The sequence below is a fragment of the Kogia breviceps genome, chromosome 3, assembly GCF_026419965.1.
Source record: "Kogia breviceps isolate mKogBre1 chromosome 3, mKogBre1 haplotype 1, whole genome shotgun sequence".
In the NCBI taxonomy this organism is placed as follows: Eukaryota; Metazoa; Chordata; class Mammalia; order Artiodactyla; family Physeteridae; genus Kogia; species Kogia breviceps.
This window is the reverse complement of record NC_081312.1, coordinates 101,466,258-101,483,220: the sequence shown is the minus strand read 5'-3', so window position 1 is coordinate 101,483,220 and position 16,963 is coordinate 101,466,258. Positions and strand designations below refer to the sequence as shown.

At 56.0% G+C, this 16,963-nt stretch overlaps 1 protein-coding gene and 1 long non-coding RNA gene across 9 annotated transcripts in view; one reads left to right on the top strand and one right to left on the bottom strand.

Annotated features, from left to right (window-relative positions):
* Nucleotides 1–16,963, top strand: part of LOC136793824 (uncharacterized) — a 36,320-nt gene that overhangs the window by 12,699 nt on the left and 6,658 nt on the right. The gene's annotated exons all lie outside the window — the stretch shown is intronic.
* Nucleotides 1,442–16,963, bottom strand: part of PML (PML nuclear body scaffold) — a 43,748-nt gene continuing 28,226 nt past the window's right edge. The window contains exons 5-9 of one of the 8 annotated variants that reach the window (XM_059058629.2): nt 16,167–16,286; nt 15,495–15,753; nt 14,027–14,079; nt 5,305–5,455; nt 1,442–4,233 (exon numbers count right to left, since the gene is read on the bottom strand). In XM_059058629.2, coding sequence (XP_058914612.1) covers nt 3,449–4,233; nt 5,305–5,455; nt 14,027–14,079; nt 15,495–15,753; nt 16,167–16,286 — 1,368 coding nt within the window. In that variant the 3' untranslated portion in view covers nt 1,442–3,448. Of the gene's footprint in view, nt 4,234–5,304; nt 5,456–12,150; nt 13,365–14,026; nt 14,080–15,452; nt 15,464–15,494; nt 15,754–16,166; nt 16,287–16,963 lie in introns of those variants that run through there. The other 7 variants (XM_059058632.2, XM_059058630.2, XM_059058631.2 and 4 more) reach the window with 7 other exon arrangements.

Genomic DNA, 16,963 nt, shown 5'->3' with positions numbered 1-16,963 from the left:
GAGGTGCAGGGTGAAGGGTCATCTCTGAATTACAGAGAATTGTCAAGGCTGGGACTAGGGGTCAGAGTGAGTCTAGGGTAGGAATAAGGGTGGAGGTGGGGCCGGCCAGGGCTGGATGAGGGGAGGGTGCAGGGTGTGGGAACAGCAGGGCCAAGCAGTGGAGCAGCGGCTGAGTTTTGTGCAGTTAAAAGGAAGAGCAAGGTTGAGGTTACAGCAGATTTTCAAGTGACCTTCCTGGGGGTGTCACTGAGCTCTTGGGCCTCAAAAAGGGGCCTGAGAGTAGGGGAGGGCTGGAAAGGGCTGAGCTGGGCTGCCACAGGAAAGCTGTTGTCTGCTCCAGGTCTGTGTGGCTGAAACCTCCCATCTGGTTATTTTGAGGACACAAAGCCACCTACTGCTCCACCACTCCAAGGTGGACTCCCCTGCTCTCCTTCCTGGCTCCCTGGGACCCAGGACCCCCCAGCCCCACTAAGTTGTCTGCTCTATGCCAGATCTTGTTCTTTATTCCCCTGAAGACAGGCCGAAGTCCTTTGTTTGCTAAGATCCAATATCTGTTTATTTTTCTATAACTTATAAAGCAATAACTGTCATCTTTGTTGTCAGTAAAATAAGATCTTACATTTGTGTGGTTCTTCATACATTAAAAGGCTACTTTCACATTTTCTCATTGGTTCACACAAGATCCTATGAGGTAAAAACAACCCATATTATACCATTTTACAGAGTTAGAGCCTAAGCATCAATGAGTTTGATGCACCAGACTAGAGTCAGAGGCAACTAAGTGAGGATTGAAACTCAGTGTCCTGACTTCTAGCCCAGCAAGCTTGTGGTTAGTTGACATGGATAAACCTGAGATAGAATTCAAAGATGAAGCACAGGACACATATTTGGATTTGCAATTAGAGACTAAAACTCCAGGACTGGAATTTGGGCACCTGGGACAGGTAGGTGGGGCTAAGGGTAGTGGAACTGCTTAAATCACATTACCTGGCGTCACCCAGGCCAGGGGGGGTGCAAATTCCCACACTGCTTGTGCCAGGGGAATCCCTGCAGGCACTAATAAGAACTCCATCTGTGACATCCAGGGTACAGGATTTTCCAGCAGGGGCAGAGGTAAAGTTCCTACAGACCCTGGTCTCTGGTCCCTGACTCCCTCTAGGGGGTAATTCTTGAAGCTGGTGCTTCTCTCCCTCCAGGTGGCTCCCCGCTTTGGAGATGATCCCAGACAGGCCCACCCTGGTCTGCCTACTTGGAATGGGGATTCTTACCCTTGAGGCCCATACCTGAGCAACAAGGGGCTCTCAGCTCTGCTAAGTCCTGAAAGACACCCCCCCCCCCCACAAAGAACAGCTATGCCAGCAAGTGCCCCCTTTGCCAGGCAAGAGGCTGCTCAGTGGCTCCTGGGGTGGGCTGAGCAGAGTTTGTGATTGGTGCATCAGGCTTTGACGATTCACATCTTTATTCGAGGCTGTGACAGTGGAGAGAGGGCAGAACAGCCCTTTGCTGTAAAACCTGTGATCAACTCCATCTGAAGGCAGAAAGCATTGGGAGGCTGGGCTTGGAGCTGGCAATCAGCAGGCTCAGTCCCGAGGTGGGGCCGAGGGGAAGATGCTGTGAGGAGTGGTCCAAGCGCTGCCTTGCTGTTGCCAAGATGGTCATCACAGGCCAACTGAGGCTCCAGTCCCCTCCTACCCTCACCCACCAGCCTGTTTTACTGAGCTTCAGAGCCAGCTCCTACTTTAAATCGGAATCTTATTTGAAATGCATCAGAGTTCACTGTTAGAGCCAGCACTCTCAACGTGGCGGCACGTTCCTATGTGATCCCTCAGTGGGTCTTCAGGGCCCCCCCGCTGGATGGGGGCAGGGGTATGGGTGCAAAGCCTTCACCCACCTGAAAGCTGAGGCCATGGAGGCATCCCAGTATCAGGGGGCCAAGGAAGAGGGATGGGAGAGGGGCAGAGGGGAAGGGACAGTGGTTCTGCTAGTCAGACGAGACTGGCCTGACCTGCCTGTGTTCTGCTGCTGACCTCTATGTGACCACAAGGTTGGGGACCTTAGCTTAGGGCTGGGACCAAGGGTTCAAGAATGAAAACCGGGGCTTCGCTGGTGGCGCAGTGGTTGAGAGTCTGCCTGCCGATGCAGGGGACGCTGGTTCATGCCCTGGTCCGGGAGGATCCCACATGCTGCAGAGCGGCTGGGCCCATGAGCCATGGCCACTGGGCCTGCGCGTCCGGAGCCTGTGCTCCACAACAGGAGAGGCCACAGCAGTGAGAGGCCCGTGTACCGAAAAAAAAAAAAAAAAAAAAAGAATGAAAACCTCCTTGACCACTGCCTCAGAGGCCTGCTGTCCATTCCTAAAACCCCAGAATGGCAGAGCGGGGTGTGAGCTCTAGGACCATGCTGGCTAACCAGCCCATTTTATTTGTGGGGACGTGGGGGCTCAGGAAGGGGCCTTTCCCTGGGTTCCACTCAATGCACACAGTCAGGGCCAGGGCCAGGACCTTCTCTGCTGTTCCACACTGTTTCTCCCTGGAGGAGCAGTCTATCAGAGCAATGGTTCTGAAACTTGGCAGGCATCAGAATTGTCTGGAGAATGCACTAAAGCAGCTTACTGGGAGATTCCAATGCTGCGGGTACCTGGAGTCCACTGAAAGCGGCACTGGGTTGGAGGACACACCTCAGGAGGGCTGGGGGCCGGGGGCAGTGCAGAGAGCGTGAAGGGCAAAGCCTCGACTAAGGGGAGGCATCTGTGTGGGCAGGAGGAGGGAAGCAGGCTCGGAAGGGTCACAGTCTGGAAGCATGGACAGGCATGGAACAACAGCCCCTCTCTCTGCTGAGAGGAGGCCCTTTGTGGGTGAAAATACTCCAGAGGGGAGGTGAACAGAGCTGGCCTCCGGGCAGGCAAAAGCTAAGAGAACCCAAATCCCTAAGGGGTGGTTTGGTTTGAAAGGCACTTAGGTGCCTGTGGGACCACTGGTGTTGCAGGCAGTGTCTGTGGGTGCTGTCGGCAGGTCCCCCCTGGGGCCATGGCCAGGAGTCAGGGAGGAGAGGCAAGGACACCCTTGGGAGTGGGAATCGGGTGGCTGGGGCAATACGGGGGCCACTTTGAGAGCCCAGCGGCCAGGCCTTCTTCACCAGGGACCTCCCTGGTTCTGGCACCTGGAGGAGAGGGGCCAGGGGTCTGGTGAGCTAACTTATCCGTGCTCCCAGGGCCGCGCAGGGATCTGTGTGGTGGCTGCTTGGCAAGTGGCTGCTTGGCCTTGGAAACTTCTCTGTGGGATTTTTAGAGAAGAGGAATTTGGTCCCAGAGAAGGAAACTGATTCTGGACCAAATGACAAAGGAGAACTGGGGACCAGGACCTGGGAATGCTGTGATGGGCAGGGCCTGGCTCAGAGACCCCATCCCTCTCTGTCCCCAGAAGAGTCTGAGCCAGTCATCCCTTTCCTCTCAGCTCTGCTGGGAAGCCCTTTCTGCCAAGCTATGGCCAGCCAGAGGGGTAGCAATGCCTTCTGCCCCTGCTGAGGCTGGCCCTTCCATCAGGCCTTCGAAGTAGGTGCCCAGAGCCTGCAGGTTGAGTGCAGGCTGGGTTGCGGGCAACGAGGGGGTCTGTAGGCTCAGGTAGCGGTTGTACTTCTTCAGGCCCCCCTGCGGATCATGGCGGTGTGCCGTCAGCAGCTCCCTGAAGTTGACCATGTGGAGGGCCAGCAGGCGGGCCTCAGCCCGGGACAGGACAGCTGCCCGCACCAGGGGCTGCAGGGACGCAAAGCACTGCAGGCTGCTGAAGGAGTAGACGTGCGGGGCCAGCTGGGGGCCTGGGGACACCTCGAGGAGGCGGCACAGGTCGCGCATGGTCAGCACGGCTGCCAGCGCACTGCGCTCACTCATGTTTCTCGCCAGGTAGGTCTTGGCCAGACTCTTGAGTTTGAAGCTGCTGGCCCCAGGCACACACTCCCGGATGAGGGGCAGGGTGGCCAGGAAGCCTGAGATGGTGTTCTCAAACTCCCCCAGCTTGTTCATGTTCTCCAGGGCCTGGAAGAAGTTGGGGAGGCCGGGCCCCCACAGCTTATAGCAGGCCAGGATGGGCCGGCGCATGTTGCCCAGGAAGCACAGGAAGTGCTGCAGCCCCACCTCCAGGGAGACGGCCTTGGAGTAGATGTTGAAGGCCTCCGGCTGGATGATCACACGGAATTGGCTTTCCTGGTTCACGGCCGCCAGCTGGCTAATCTTCTGGTCTGGGCAGGAGAGAAGGGCAGCGTGAGGCCCCAAGGGCACCGCAGGGCACCACCGGGAGCAGAGGGTCCTCTAGGGCTGCCGATCCCCCCATCCAGAGACCCCACCTTGGGGCCTGGTGGCAGGAAACAAACATCAGCCTCAAATGCAGCTCTGACCCTGGCTCTGACGGGGATGGGGCTCAGAAGGGGAGGTGGGGCTGCCCTCCACGCCCCCTTGCTCCCCTGCTGGGAGTCCAGCTCCCTCTTGCCCTGCCACCTTCCCGAGTTCACCAAACGCTTTCACTCCAGGTCCCTCCTGTCTGTCTTCTGCCAGCCTCCACCCACCTGCCCTCGAGACCCCTCACTGTCTCTGCCTAGCCCTCCACTCCCTTTCCTCTGGCCTCCAATCCCATCAGTCACATAGCTAAGGCCCTCAGCTGTCAGAGCACTGGGTCAGACAGCACATCTGCCCGGTCCACTCCATGCAGAGCATGGCCCAGAATCTTCCAGTGAGGTATGCAAACTGCTTCTCTGTCCTATGGAAACACCTGCTGCTTCTGTCTGCCTGGGCTGGCACCACATTGAGTCCAGGCCGCAGGACAGGGCCTGGCCTTCTGCAGGGCCAGGGCAAGCACTGTGGAGTTGAGGGAGAAAGGGTCATATTTCTCTGGGACCTTGGCTCTGCTGGCCTCCCCGTGCAGCTACCGTGGAACGAATGGGCCCTGTATTCAGAAATGTGCAGTCATGGCCTAAGGCTGTGCTGGGATTGCTGGTCTCACAGCATCGACTTTCATATCGTGCTTCTGTTTAGAAGTGTGTTCCCAAGGCTCCCTAAGATGGGGGTGGGGTGGGCGGGAACCCCTGGAGGCTCTTCCCCTAAGCCTTTAGGCACTGGTCAAAGCAGACGTCCTTATTCAAAGAACCAAGTTCAAATACCTGGGAGGCCCAGTGCTCTGCCCACTCTCTGGCTGCAGCCATCGGCCAGAGCTCAAGGGCTCTCCCAGACTCACAGACGGCTCTGTCTGCACTTATCCTGGGGACTCAGGGACTAAGCTAGAAAGGGGTGGGGGGGGTGGCCATTGGAGAACCCACTTTCATTGTCAATCTTGAGGTCAAAGAAAACCAGGGGCCTGTCTTCTGCTCGGGAGTCCTCAAGGCTGTCATCCAGGACCCCGAGGGATCTGGGGCCCTCCAGCTGGAGGTCACTGGACTCGCTGCTGCTGTCGGCCAGCTCTCGGGAGGACTGCAACACAGAAAAACCAACAGGTCACGGGTCTGCGGGGGGCGAGAGGGAGCGCAGTGGCAATGTGAGCCTGTGCCCGTGAGCAGGCGTGCATGCTTGTGCGTGCATGAGTGTGGCAGGGGGGACTCAAGCACATGGGTATGGTGGGGGCATCTGTGTGCACCTGAGGGAGAGCATGTTACTGGGAAAGGGAAGATGGGTCTCCAAGTGAGCGCACGAATGGATGTGAACGTGCACCTGTGAGGGCTGTGTGTGTGAACCAGGGCATGTGCGTTAGTGCGTGAGTAGGATGAGATCACGCGGGCAAGTGTGAGTGTGCATAAAAAATGTGTGGGAATGAATGCAAATATCGTGTGGGTGTGCATCTGGGTGTGCACTAGGGCTGTGGGATTGTGGACCTGTGTTGACACACGTGTGTGTGAAAGTGTGATACTTTGTGGGTGAGTGTGCACATGGGCGAGCAGGGCTGGGTGTGGAGGATCAGGGAAGGTGCCAGGGCTGAGGCCGGCAGGGCCTGACGTGTCTGCTCCTGACTTCGTCTCTCTGAGCAGACTCAGAACAAACATCATAAACCTGGGACAGGGGGAAGGAGGCTCATCTCGAACCTCAGATGTTTCTCTGGAAGGGGCAAGGTGCCTGGCTTTTCCTGTCCCCCAAGCGAGCTGAGGTTCCAGTGTCCTGCACAAAGGAGAGGGGAGGGCTGCCGGGCCTCTGGGACGCCAGCCACATCTAGGGGGACACACAGAGCCTGGCTGTGAGAACAGTAGAGAGAAGGCTCCCCAGGTTTGGTGTCCAGGAGGTGGTGCTTAGGGAAGCCGGAGGCCAGGCCTCCTCCAGGCTGGCACCTGAGGGTCTGTTCTCTCCCGCACCAAGGCAAGAACACCGTTGAAAGGCCTTGGGGGTGGGGAAGAGCTCTGGCTACAAGAGTTTAAATCCCGGGGCTGGGGCTAAAAAGAGAGGTGGAGTCTTTCATAATGTAGAGTTAATTGCTTATCATTTGCACACCTGCCAAAGCCAGACGTTCAGTCTTTGGTGGCCTGCTCAGAACCTCCTGTGAATGCCACCTGTGGACACTAACCAGACACTGGGAGGGACATGGCCAATGTCACAGGGCCGGCTGGGGGCACTGCTGGGACAGAGTCCAGAGCAGGCCTCGATCTTTCCCCCTTAGGGACTGTCCCTGGTGGCTGATGGAGTCGGCCTCACCTGGGGCCATCTGAGGCCTCCCTGAACTCTGGCCTCTGGCTAACCTCCCTGGTCTGGGGCAGAATTAGCATACTTTCTTAGGCCCTTCCACCCTCCAGGTGAAACATTTGTTTTACCAAAACTTCAGCCAAGAGCAAAGTCTTTACTAATCACAATTAAAATGTGCTTCCTGAGAGGGGCTGATCTGTATTTGCCTTTCATAGCCCTACCCCAGGCTCACCAACTTCCTCCTAGTCACTGAAAGAAACAAGACATTCACCATGAGTCCATCTAGAGCTGGTTTTGCTTACAGCAGCCTGTGAGTTCTGGGACTTTATACCTGAGGCCCTAATTTGACAAAAGATATGCCTTGCATATCTGTATTCTTGATTTATCCATACATCCATTTGGCCTATCTTGCTCTGAGTCTCTGTCTCGCTGTCACGGCTCCCTTGCCTCCCTATGAGGAGCCTTCTCCAGGAGTCTTCCTTAAAGTTGCTAGCCTGTAGACAGGAGACGCTGCCTTCTTCCCCCATGGGAGAATCAAGTTGTTTTCAACCTCCAATCTTCCGGTGCCTGTTCTGATCACAAGGCAGGGGTGCTCTCACACTTGGGCTGGTGGAAAGAGCTGGACTCCCCTTGCTATGGCCTCCCCTGGGCTTCGGTTGAAGAGCTGTCTCCTTGGCCAAGTCCTCTCTGCCACCCACCGACACAGTACGCTGGGCTTTCCCTTCTTCCTTCTTCTCTTTGCTCTAAACTGCAGAAGCCCTTGCAGTGGCCCAGGGTGCTTCCATCTGTCTTCTGGTACTGTCTCTTCAGGCTGTAGGGCCAGAGTCTTCTCTTCAGATATTCTCTTCCAAGGGTTGAGCTCCCTGGCAAGCAGCACAGCTGCATCCTTGTGCTAACTGCCCCATCTTTATACCAGGGTCATTTATGATAGCCATGAGAACCTCATTTTTTTAAGAGCCTCCCATGGTGCTGGGGTCATTTTCTCTTTTATAGTCATGGAAATATCCTTCGTCCTGAACTTACTGAAGACCTGCTGGCTCCCTTCATAAAAGGACACCCCTTTCCGCTGAGTTGTCAAGGGAGGGCGGGCTGAATCTTCCAGCCCTGACTCCTCTTCCTTCCAGATTCCTCTTGTCCTTGGGAACTTCCATAAAGTATGGCTACCTCATGGGACTGGTCTCACTGGAATGCCTCCCACTGAACTCCAGCCAGCTGTAAACGCAATTCCCCCTCCCTGCCTTAAATCCCAGCAGTACAGCTGGGAAGTACTGACACAATTTAAATAGATTTTTTTAAAGACCCAGAGTTAACAGAATCAGCACATAGAGGCTCCAGTGCAGGATGTCTTTCTGGCCCTGCTCATTTTCTGCCCCTTCCACACCCTGACACTGCCACTTCCCGACCTTATTCCACAATCAGGATAATGGGGAGGGGGGATAGAGAGGGAGAGTGGCAGAGACCAGAGCCCATGGGTGAGGACTCAAAGTGAAAAGTGGGATAAGGCTTTGAGAGACCAGGGAGTGGGAGATGATGAGGGCTAGAGTGAAGTAGTGGAGGATTTAAGGAATGCTGCTGTGAGTTATGAGTTGAATCCCCTGTAACAGTCTTTGAAAGATGTGAGTAAATACTGGACACTTGGTTAATGGACTGTGTTTCTTTGACTGCAAAACTGTGTTCAGACTCAGCCACATGGGATCTGGGATTTTTGGGGGGATACACAGGCAACTAGGACACACGAGCAATCAGGTTCACGAGCTCTATTTCACTTATCTTCATCACAGTCAACTTAGCAGATCAATCACATCCCAACTCAACACAGCAGGTGTAATGGCCATTCCAAGGTGCTCATGGGAAGCAGCTGGGTTGACATCACCTTCCAGAAGTCTAGGAGGTTTATCTGGGAAGATCCAGTATTTCCCCTCCACGCCTGGATCATATCCCAGCAATGTACACCTCACCTCTGCTCAAGGCTGATACGTATACAAACGGGCAGCATTTCTCTGACACAGATGTGCAATTGACTCCCCCAATTTAGTGAGTCTCTACCTTGGCTGTGCATAAGCAGCTTAAAAAAATCTTGATGTCCAGGCTGCATCCCAGACCAAGTCAGTTAGAATCTCTGGGGGTGGGACCCAGGAATCTGTCCTTGGTAAAACCCCCCAAGTGACACCAGTGTGCAGCAAGGATTGGCAACCACGGTCCTAATTACTGATTTATTCCACATTTGGGCATCAGCAAATCAGGAGCCAAACTCTGTGATATTCAACATCCTCACCTGAAGATACCTATGTAGTATCTGACATTAATACTAATCAAGAGTCCCCAGCTCCTGAGGAACTTTCTTAGCACCCGAGCTTAAGCAACAGCTGGGATCAGTGTGGCAAGACACACACTGCTGTATTTTGCAGACACAAAACCACAGCTCTTGCAAAGCCTGAAGGCCCCAGAGATACTTCACATGTTATCTGTTAACCTAAACGATCCCACTAGCCAGCCTGTGGCCCCTACTGCCCTCTGCCCACTGCTCTGGCCCCTCTGCAGGCTGCTGCTGCCCATCGGAGGACACGGCTCCCATCTTCTCAGCTGAGCACCTGTTTCTTTTTCTGATACACACACTCACCAGCATCACGGTCCCTCCCCTGGATCAGCTGCTCGCCACAGGCCTCCCTTCCACTGCCGGTCACCACTGCCACTTCTGCCAGCGGCTGCCCCCTCGGCTAGGCCTCCTGCTGATTCCACTTGGTCCTGCTGCTATTGGGCACTGGGGTGAGTCTTCTGTCCGAAGAGTGGATGAGAGCATCTATCTTTTTCTGCTTCGGATCCGTTAACACCGGGCCCACAGCAGACATGTGTCTGACCCACCTCATTTTTAAGCACAGTCCTCACTCCAGGTCTCCAGCATCAGACTTGTGTCTCGCCTCTTCACCCCAAGACTACAGCCCCACTGCCTCTCCCAACAGGGGCGAGGTCTCCTACAGAGCACCCCTGCTGCCCAGGCAGCCTCTCCCCAGCCCTGCCCACCACACCAGGTCTGTGCCAGAACCGACCTGCCCCCGACGTCTCGATTCCAGCCACTGACACAGCTGCAGCCCGAGCAGGGGGCCTACACAGCCTGGTACACTTAGAAACGCAGTATCTTAGCAGACCAGTATTCTACAGCTCTCACACACTGGCAGGTTAGATAAAGGCTGCAGAGAGGGGAGGACGGGGGAGTCTGGAGCACCCTGCAAATGTTGCCCTGCTCCCTTCCTCCAAAGAACTCTGGGAGCACCAGGGATCTGGAAGGGGGTATGGAAGGTGGGTGAGAGATGCACCTACTTAGGGTTTTTTTTAAATTTAAAATTTAAAAAAATTTTTTTTTTTTTCCAACAAGTTTTGGACTCGTGTCATGGTTAATTTGAAAAACGTGTAGGAAGAACCCCTACACAAAGGCAGTGATCCTCTGGCTCTCTTGCCTCCAGACCTGCTCTCCAAAGGTGAGCAGCTTCTTCTAATCGTCTAATTCTTCCTAACCTAAAATGTGCTTCTCCTTCCTGAGTTGATCAACCTCAGATATCATCCAGTGGCTCCTTGCTGACAGCTGAGCACTAGACTATCCCCCCCCCACCGCGCCCCAATATTGCTGGTTTCAGTGCCTCCACCTGACACGCATGAAGTCTGGCAAAACTAAGGGCGTTCCAATCCTTTTCTTGCTCTTTCCTTCCCAGGCTTCTGTCTCTACCCAAGGTCAGTCTTGTTTTATCAAGATTATGGGATAGAAAGAAGTATCCAGATTTCAGAGGAATTTAGAACATGGAAAAAGTGATTGGCTATGAGGAATAATAAAAAGCATAGGGGGAGTCCTGGGCAGCTCTGGGGTCTTGGCTTCTGTAACTAGGCAGATGGTGCAATTTACTGAGAGAAGAGGAGAGGCGGAGAGGCGAGTTTGAGGCTTCTATGGGGCATCTGAGTGGAGCCCTCAGGACGCCAATGGCTCTATTGGTCCGGCGGGCAGGAGCCCATAGTGAAGCCGTGGGTGTGGCTGAGATCATGTGGGGGTGGGGGGAGTACACAGACCAGAAAGAAAAGAAGGTCCAGACCTAAGCCGGAGAACAACAGTTAAAAGAACAAAGAGACCTGAAGGGGGAGTGGGCAGGAGCAGCCAGAGCTGCAGGAGGAAGTGTCCTGAACCCAAGGGAAGCAGAGTCTTCTGGGGAGTTAGCACTGAAGATGACCACTGGACTCGGGAGGCGTGGGTTACCTTGGCGCTGGTGGCAGGGCTCACTGGCATGGTGGGGAAGGGCAGGGGAGTGGGGTGAGGAAGGAGCACCAAGGGGGTGAAGGTCCGGGCTGGGGGGTTGCCGAGATAGGAAAGACTTTCTTCAGGGTGCCTAGCTGTAGCCCATAGGAAGTGTCTGAAGACACAAATGAGGATGGAGTGTAGGCTCCCAAGGAGACAGGAGGGCGGGGCCAGGAACAGGGGGAGTGAGTCCTACAGGGAGGCGGCCATCCCCACCACCCTAACAGAAGGAACGGGGGAAGGATGTAACCGGGTCAGGTCAATCTGTCATCAGAGAGTGAGATGGGGGCTGCTCCCATGCCACCTGTCATGCTCCGAGGGCAGAAGGTGCAGCCACCTGGCAAGAGCGAGCGGGCGGGGATGAGGGACCAGAGCTAGGGAAGTGGAGGTGCAGCGAGGGGCCGTGGAGAGCAGAGGCGCATGCTGAGGCAGGAGGCCAGGGAGCCCAGGAGACAATGGTTTGTAGCTTTCCTTGCCTTGCCTTTTCTCCAACACAAGTTGGCCTCCTGGTGGCGGCGTGGAGCCAGGGAGTGCTACCAAATCCTTCCAGGGCTGTCTTTGGAGGGCAGGGCACCGAGATCCTGGTGAAAGGTTGGCTGGAATGGGGGACCTTGCTGGCTGGTGGGCAGGAGGCAGAGGCAGGAGCTGGGAGGGAGAGGGCAGAGGTCCTGGAAGGAACAGATTGAGAGCTCAAGGAGCAGGAGGCTGTGGTCAGAGTCTGCATGGGATAGTTTAGAGATGGAAAGTTCTCAGTGATGGCGAGGTCTGGGGGGAGGGGGCATGGGGGATGGGGTTGGCAGCTGCAGGGGAATGGGGCAAAGATCCCTGAAAGGTCAAGGCGAGGAGAGACCAGGGTGGTGGATGTTGAAGTCACCCAGGAAGGCGGGACCTGTGTGGGGACAGGAAACCTAGAAGGCAGGCTTCCTATGTGGGGGAAGGCAGGAGGATGTCTGAGATGAGCTGGGGCAAGTGGGGTTCATCTGGAGAGCCTGAACCTCAAAGGCACAGGGGATCTTGCCAGATGGCAGGACCCAAACAGGAGGCACAGAGGGCCTGGACCCTACCTCCCACCTCTGATGCTCCCAGGGTGTGGGGGAAAGAGGGACATAGTAGCCCCACAGGTGAACCAAGCATCAGTGCAAGGAGGAGACAAAAAACACCTGCAGGGAAGAGCTAAGCCCAGCAGGGAATCTGATGGTCATGGAAGAAGGGTTTGCAAGGGTGATCGTTCAACAAGTATTTATTGAGCAGCCGCACTTGCCAGGGCCTGGGAGTGACACAGTCCCTGCCCTCGTGGGCTTACATCCTGGCAGAGGCCCAGTAGGAAGGCTTGGGGTGGGGGGGATGGGGCAGTGGGAGGTGCAAAGGGTGAGAGAAGCTTCCTTGTCTTGGGCAAAGAGGCCCGAGGATGTGAGGAACAAGGGCCTGAATCTCAGTCACGTCCCCCTGGCTGGGGAGGACTTGTCTCTTTGCTCAGAGGTCCATGGAGCCATTCATTCCCTTCTTCACTCTCTGATGATGTATTGGATGCCTACTATGTGTAGGGCCTTTAGGTGCGTGGGCTGGGCTGGGTAGCAGGGTGGAGGGGGCTTGGGGAGCAGAGGGGGTATGCTGGCCACAAGGTTATAAGAGGAAGGTGACCAGGGTCAGGGCTGTAGAGGAGGGAGGCACTTGGGGCTCTCAGAGGCTTGTCTGCGGGGGGCCCGTGCTGGTGGGAGGCCTCTTTGGAGGGTGGGGAGGTGGGAATACATTTGGAGGGACTTCCAGTGGGACCTGGACTTGGGGATTCTCCACGGGGGCTCTGCCAGAGTCCCTAGGGGAGACGCCTGCTCCAAGAGGCTGGGGTGCTCTGCCTCCCCCGAGCCCCCCCATGACAGAGGCATCAAGCTGGGGAGCCACAGAGGAGATAGGAAGGGAAAAGAAGTTGTTGAGCCACTGGGCCACATGCGGGGAGCCCCGGAGGGAGCGGCCACGGGATCGAGCTGCTTGTCCCGCCCGGCGGGGTTGGCCGTCGGCCCTTTTGAGGCGGGTGGGACACTCTTGGGGACCGGCAGCTTGGCTGGGAGTCCCGGTGGTGGCCGGGGTGGTGGCCTGGACCGGCCCTTGGGAGAGAGAACAAGTCCACATGGGGGCACAATACACTCTGAGGGGCAGGCGTAAGATGTGGCGAAGGCGCGGGTTTCTTTGTGCTCTGCGTGAGAGGAAGTTGATCCCTCGGTGGACGGCAGCTTGCTCCTGGTGAGCGGCAGGCTGTCCGGGACACTCGGCATCAGGGACGGCAGCTTGCTCGGCGGGATGGTGGGGAGGCCAAGCCGGGGGTCGGCATATGCCACGGGGCAGACGAGAGGCCCAGCAGGGGTGGGATGCTCGGCGAGCTCTCGGCGGGGGCTGGGCTGGCGAGGAGGGAGGTGCGACGGTCTCCGTGGGCTCCACACGCTTTCCAACACAGAACCTCAGACTGAGGGCTGGAAGGGACCTCAGGGGCCACCCAGTCCAACCTTCCACTCTATTCCGATCCCTTTTGCCCCTGGACAGGTGACAGCCCAGCCTCCATTAACAAACCTCCAGGGACAGAAGGGTCACAACCCGTAAGGTCACTTGTTCCATTGTGGGATGGCTTTAAAGAAGTTCTTCTTACATGGAGTCACCACGTGCTTGTTTGGGCCCTGCACGGGGCTGCCCTGCGCCCTCACACCCCCAGAGAGCCCTCAAAAGCTGCCATTAACCAGGGAATGAACGCTTGTCTGCCCTCCTCACCGAGGACTTAAGAGGGCAGAAAATGCATAAGGAAGCTCCAGACACAGGCATTGGCTAGTCCAGAAATGAGACAGAGCACTGGAAGGAAGTCCTCTCCCAGCTTTTCAGAAGAGTACATGTGATTACTGAAGCCTCCTGCCCTGGTATGGAGGGAGGGTTGGGGTGATCCAGACCACAGCTGGCATTTGGAGACTATCCTCTGGACAGCTCAGGACTCACTGCCTTGCTGGTAAATTCCCCAGGCGCAAGGCGAGTCTGAGAGTCACCTGCTGTGGCTGCGCCCCCTGGGACCTGGAATGGGGGGAGGCAGGATTCCTAGGCCGAACTTCTGAGCCACTCACCGAGTTTTCGGCATCTGAGTCTTCCGAGCTGCTGATCACCACGACGCGCTCCTCTGAAACGGGGTAGGGGAGACAATGTTAGGGCCTGCCAGGGATGCCCGTGGATGGGGCTCAGGTTGTTCTCCCGTGGGAATCCCTGCAGGACAGTGGACTGGGTGGGTGACGTGTGCCCTGCAAGGGGGGATGTGAACGTTCAGCGTGTGTGCCAGTGGGGATCTGCTTGTGCAGAGGGGTTATTCAAGGTGGCTTTCCATCACTGCCTACTGTGCCTTGCCTGTGAACACTTAATTCAGCTGTTGGCCCTGGAGTGATTCAGAATTTACTACCTGTGGAGGGGGCGTGACAAGCACCACCTAGTTTGCAACCTTTTGCCATCCTAAAGCAGCACCCTGGTTTGTTCCACTTCTCAGCTCCGTGAGCCACGAGATGTTTTGAGTTAAAAGATACTTTATCGGGCTTCCCTGGTGGCGCAGTGGTTAAGAATCTGCCTGCCAATGCAGGGGACACGGGTTTGAGCCCTGGTCCGAGAAGATCCCACATGCCCCGGAGCAACTAAGCCCGTGTGCCACAACTACTGAAGCCCGTGCACCTAGAGCCCGTGCTCTGCAACGAGAAGCCACTGCAATGAGAAGCCCGCGCACCGGAACAAAGAGTAGCCCCCGCTTGCCGCAACTAGAGAAAGCCCGTGCACAGCAACAAAGACCCAAAGCAGCCAATAAATAAATAAACAACTTAAGTAATTAATTTTTAAAAAAGATACTTTATCTAGGTTAATCAAAACCTTCTGATTACCAACAGTATTTGTGAGCAAGGATTATCAGTCACGGCTGAGTGTGTGACCAGGGTCGGGGTTCAGTGTGACCAGGGACAGGGGTCAGTGTGGGACCTAGAATGAAAATAAAGCTGGACTCTGGGTAAAACAGATCCAGGAAGAACTGTCTTGAACATTCCAGAATTCTATGGGTTGACCTCAACTCACAGGAAAGGACTCCCTCTCTGGCAGGGGCCATAAAAGGTATCTAGGACAAATGAGGTACCTTAGGCAGGTGGCAGAAAAATTTGGGAACCGATGGGTGTGGACTTTACCCAAGTCCTCCCTGGGCACATGCCAGGCACCCACCAACAAACATTTCTTGGGGAGACCCACCCCGTGCGGAGGCACAGTGCTGGGTTCTGTAAGAGTGTGAAGACTGTTAGGGGAAGGAACTAAGGAGATGTGGTCTTTGGGCCCATCATGCTCATCACACTGGCATCCCAGAAAAGCACAGGCTAAACTATCCACTCTCATCTGCCAGACAAACCCTGGGCTTTCCCTTCCCCGTTTGGTGGCAGCTGAGGGTAGGACACGCAGGGAATGCTGTTGGCTTTGGGCTCCGTGGGTAGGGTCAGGATGCAGAAGAGGGGTCCCACCCAGCCCCTGGAGGACAGCGTGCAGGCCTCAGCCTCTGCTGTCCACCCACCTCCCTACCTGCCTCCCCAGGGTCGCTCGTCGCATGGTTGCTGTCGGGCAGGAAGGTCTCATTTCCTATGACAGGGATCTTGGGGCTGGGGGACCTGTCCAGGTGGGGTGGCGAGACTGCCTTGGAGGTGCTGGGCCTGGGCTGCTCAGGGGAGCTCCGAGCCAACCTTGACTCTTTCTCCTCCTCAGACTCCATCTTGATGACCTTCCTGGGGCACTCAGTCTGGCAGGACTTCCTCTTCTGTGGTGTGGCTGTGTTGGAGACCTCCTGTGCAGCGGAGAGTCACAGGGTAGGGTCAGGAGCCTCCCACTGGGGCAGCGGGCAGAGACCAGACCTGGGTGGCAGGAACCTGCGCCCCCCGTGCCCTTTGCTTCTGCTGTTCCCTCTGTTAGCTGCCATGCGGATCACGCCTCTCTATACAGGATGCCCTCCCAGGTCAGCAGGCACACTGGCCCTGCTGGTGACCACTGACCACCGACCTCTGCTGGCCTCTGACTGCCCTGGGAGGGGCTCATGCTTGGAGAGGAGCGTCCTGACAGGGCAACCAAGAGCAGGGAGAGCATAGAGTAGGTGCCTACTGAGGTCTGGATTCTCACTTCAGCTCCACCTCTTACTGCCTAGGAGGATCTGGGCCCTCGGGAGGGGAGGGGAGGGGAGGGGAGGGCGGGGGAGAACCTTACCTCTCTGCAGGAGGGGTCTTTGATGGAGTAGGCGTACACTGGCACGGGGTGTGCCCCTGGCACCGGCTGTACCACAGCCAATCCTGGGCCCTGCACCTGGGCCCTCTGTGCCTCCTCTGGCTGCAAAGTCAGGAAATGAGGGTAGTCAGAAATGACCAGGCAGCAGGACCAGGGCCAGGTCCCCAGGCCTGGGGTCAGCCCAGTCCCCAAGGCCTCACCCAGAAACAGGTGCAGGCTGCCCAGTCCAAAGCCCAGAGCCTATTAGGGACCAGAAGTCCTCCCCACAGCCTCCATGACTTCACCCCCTTGTGACCCTGAGGTGCTGGCATCCAAGGACCACTTCAATGCCTGTGCATCCTAACGGGGCTGGAAGATGACCTCAGGGATCACACTGCCCAACGACTCAAGGCTCTCTTGACAACAGGCCCAGCCTAGACAACTCCAGGGACAAAGTGCTCACTACTAATGGAAGCAGTTCATCTCCAGCTGCAAAGTCATAACAGGGAGGAAATCCTTCCACTGAGCTGACACTGGCCTCCCTGTCACCTGTTCACAATAGCCAAAAGGTGGAAACAACCCAAATGTCCATCAGCTGATGAATGGATAAACAAAATGAGGGATAGCCATTCAGGGGAATATTATCCAGCCATAAAAAGGAATAAAGTTCTGACACACACAACGTGGATGAACCTTGAACACATCAGGCTAAGTGAAAAGCCAGCCAGAGAAGAATACATACTGTATGATTCCATTTATATGAAATATTCAGAAGTGCCAATGCACCGAGACAGCAGATT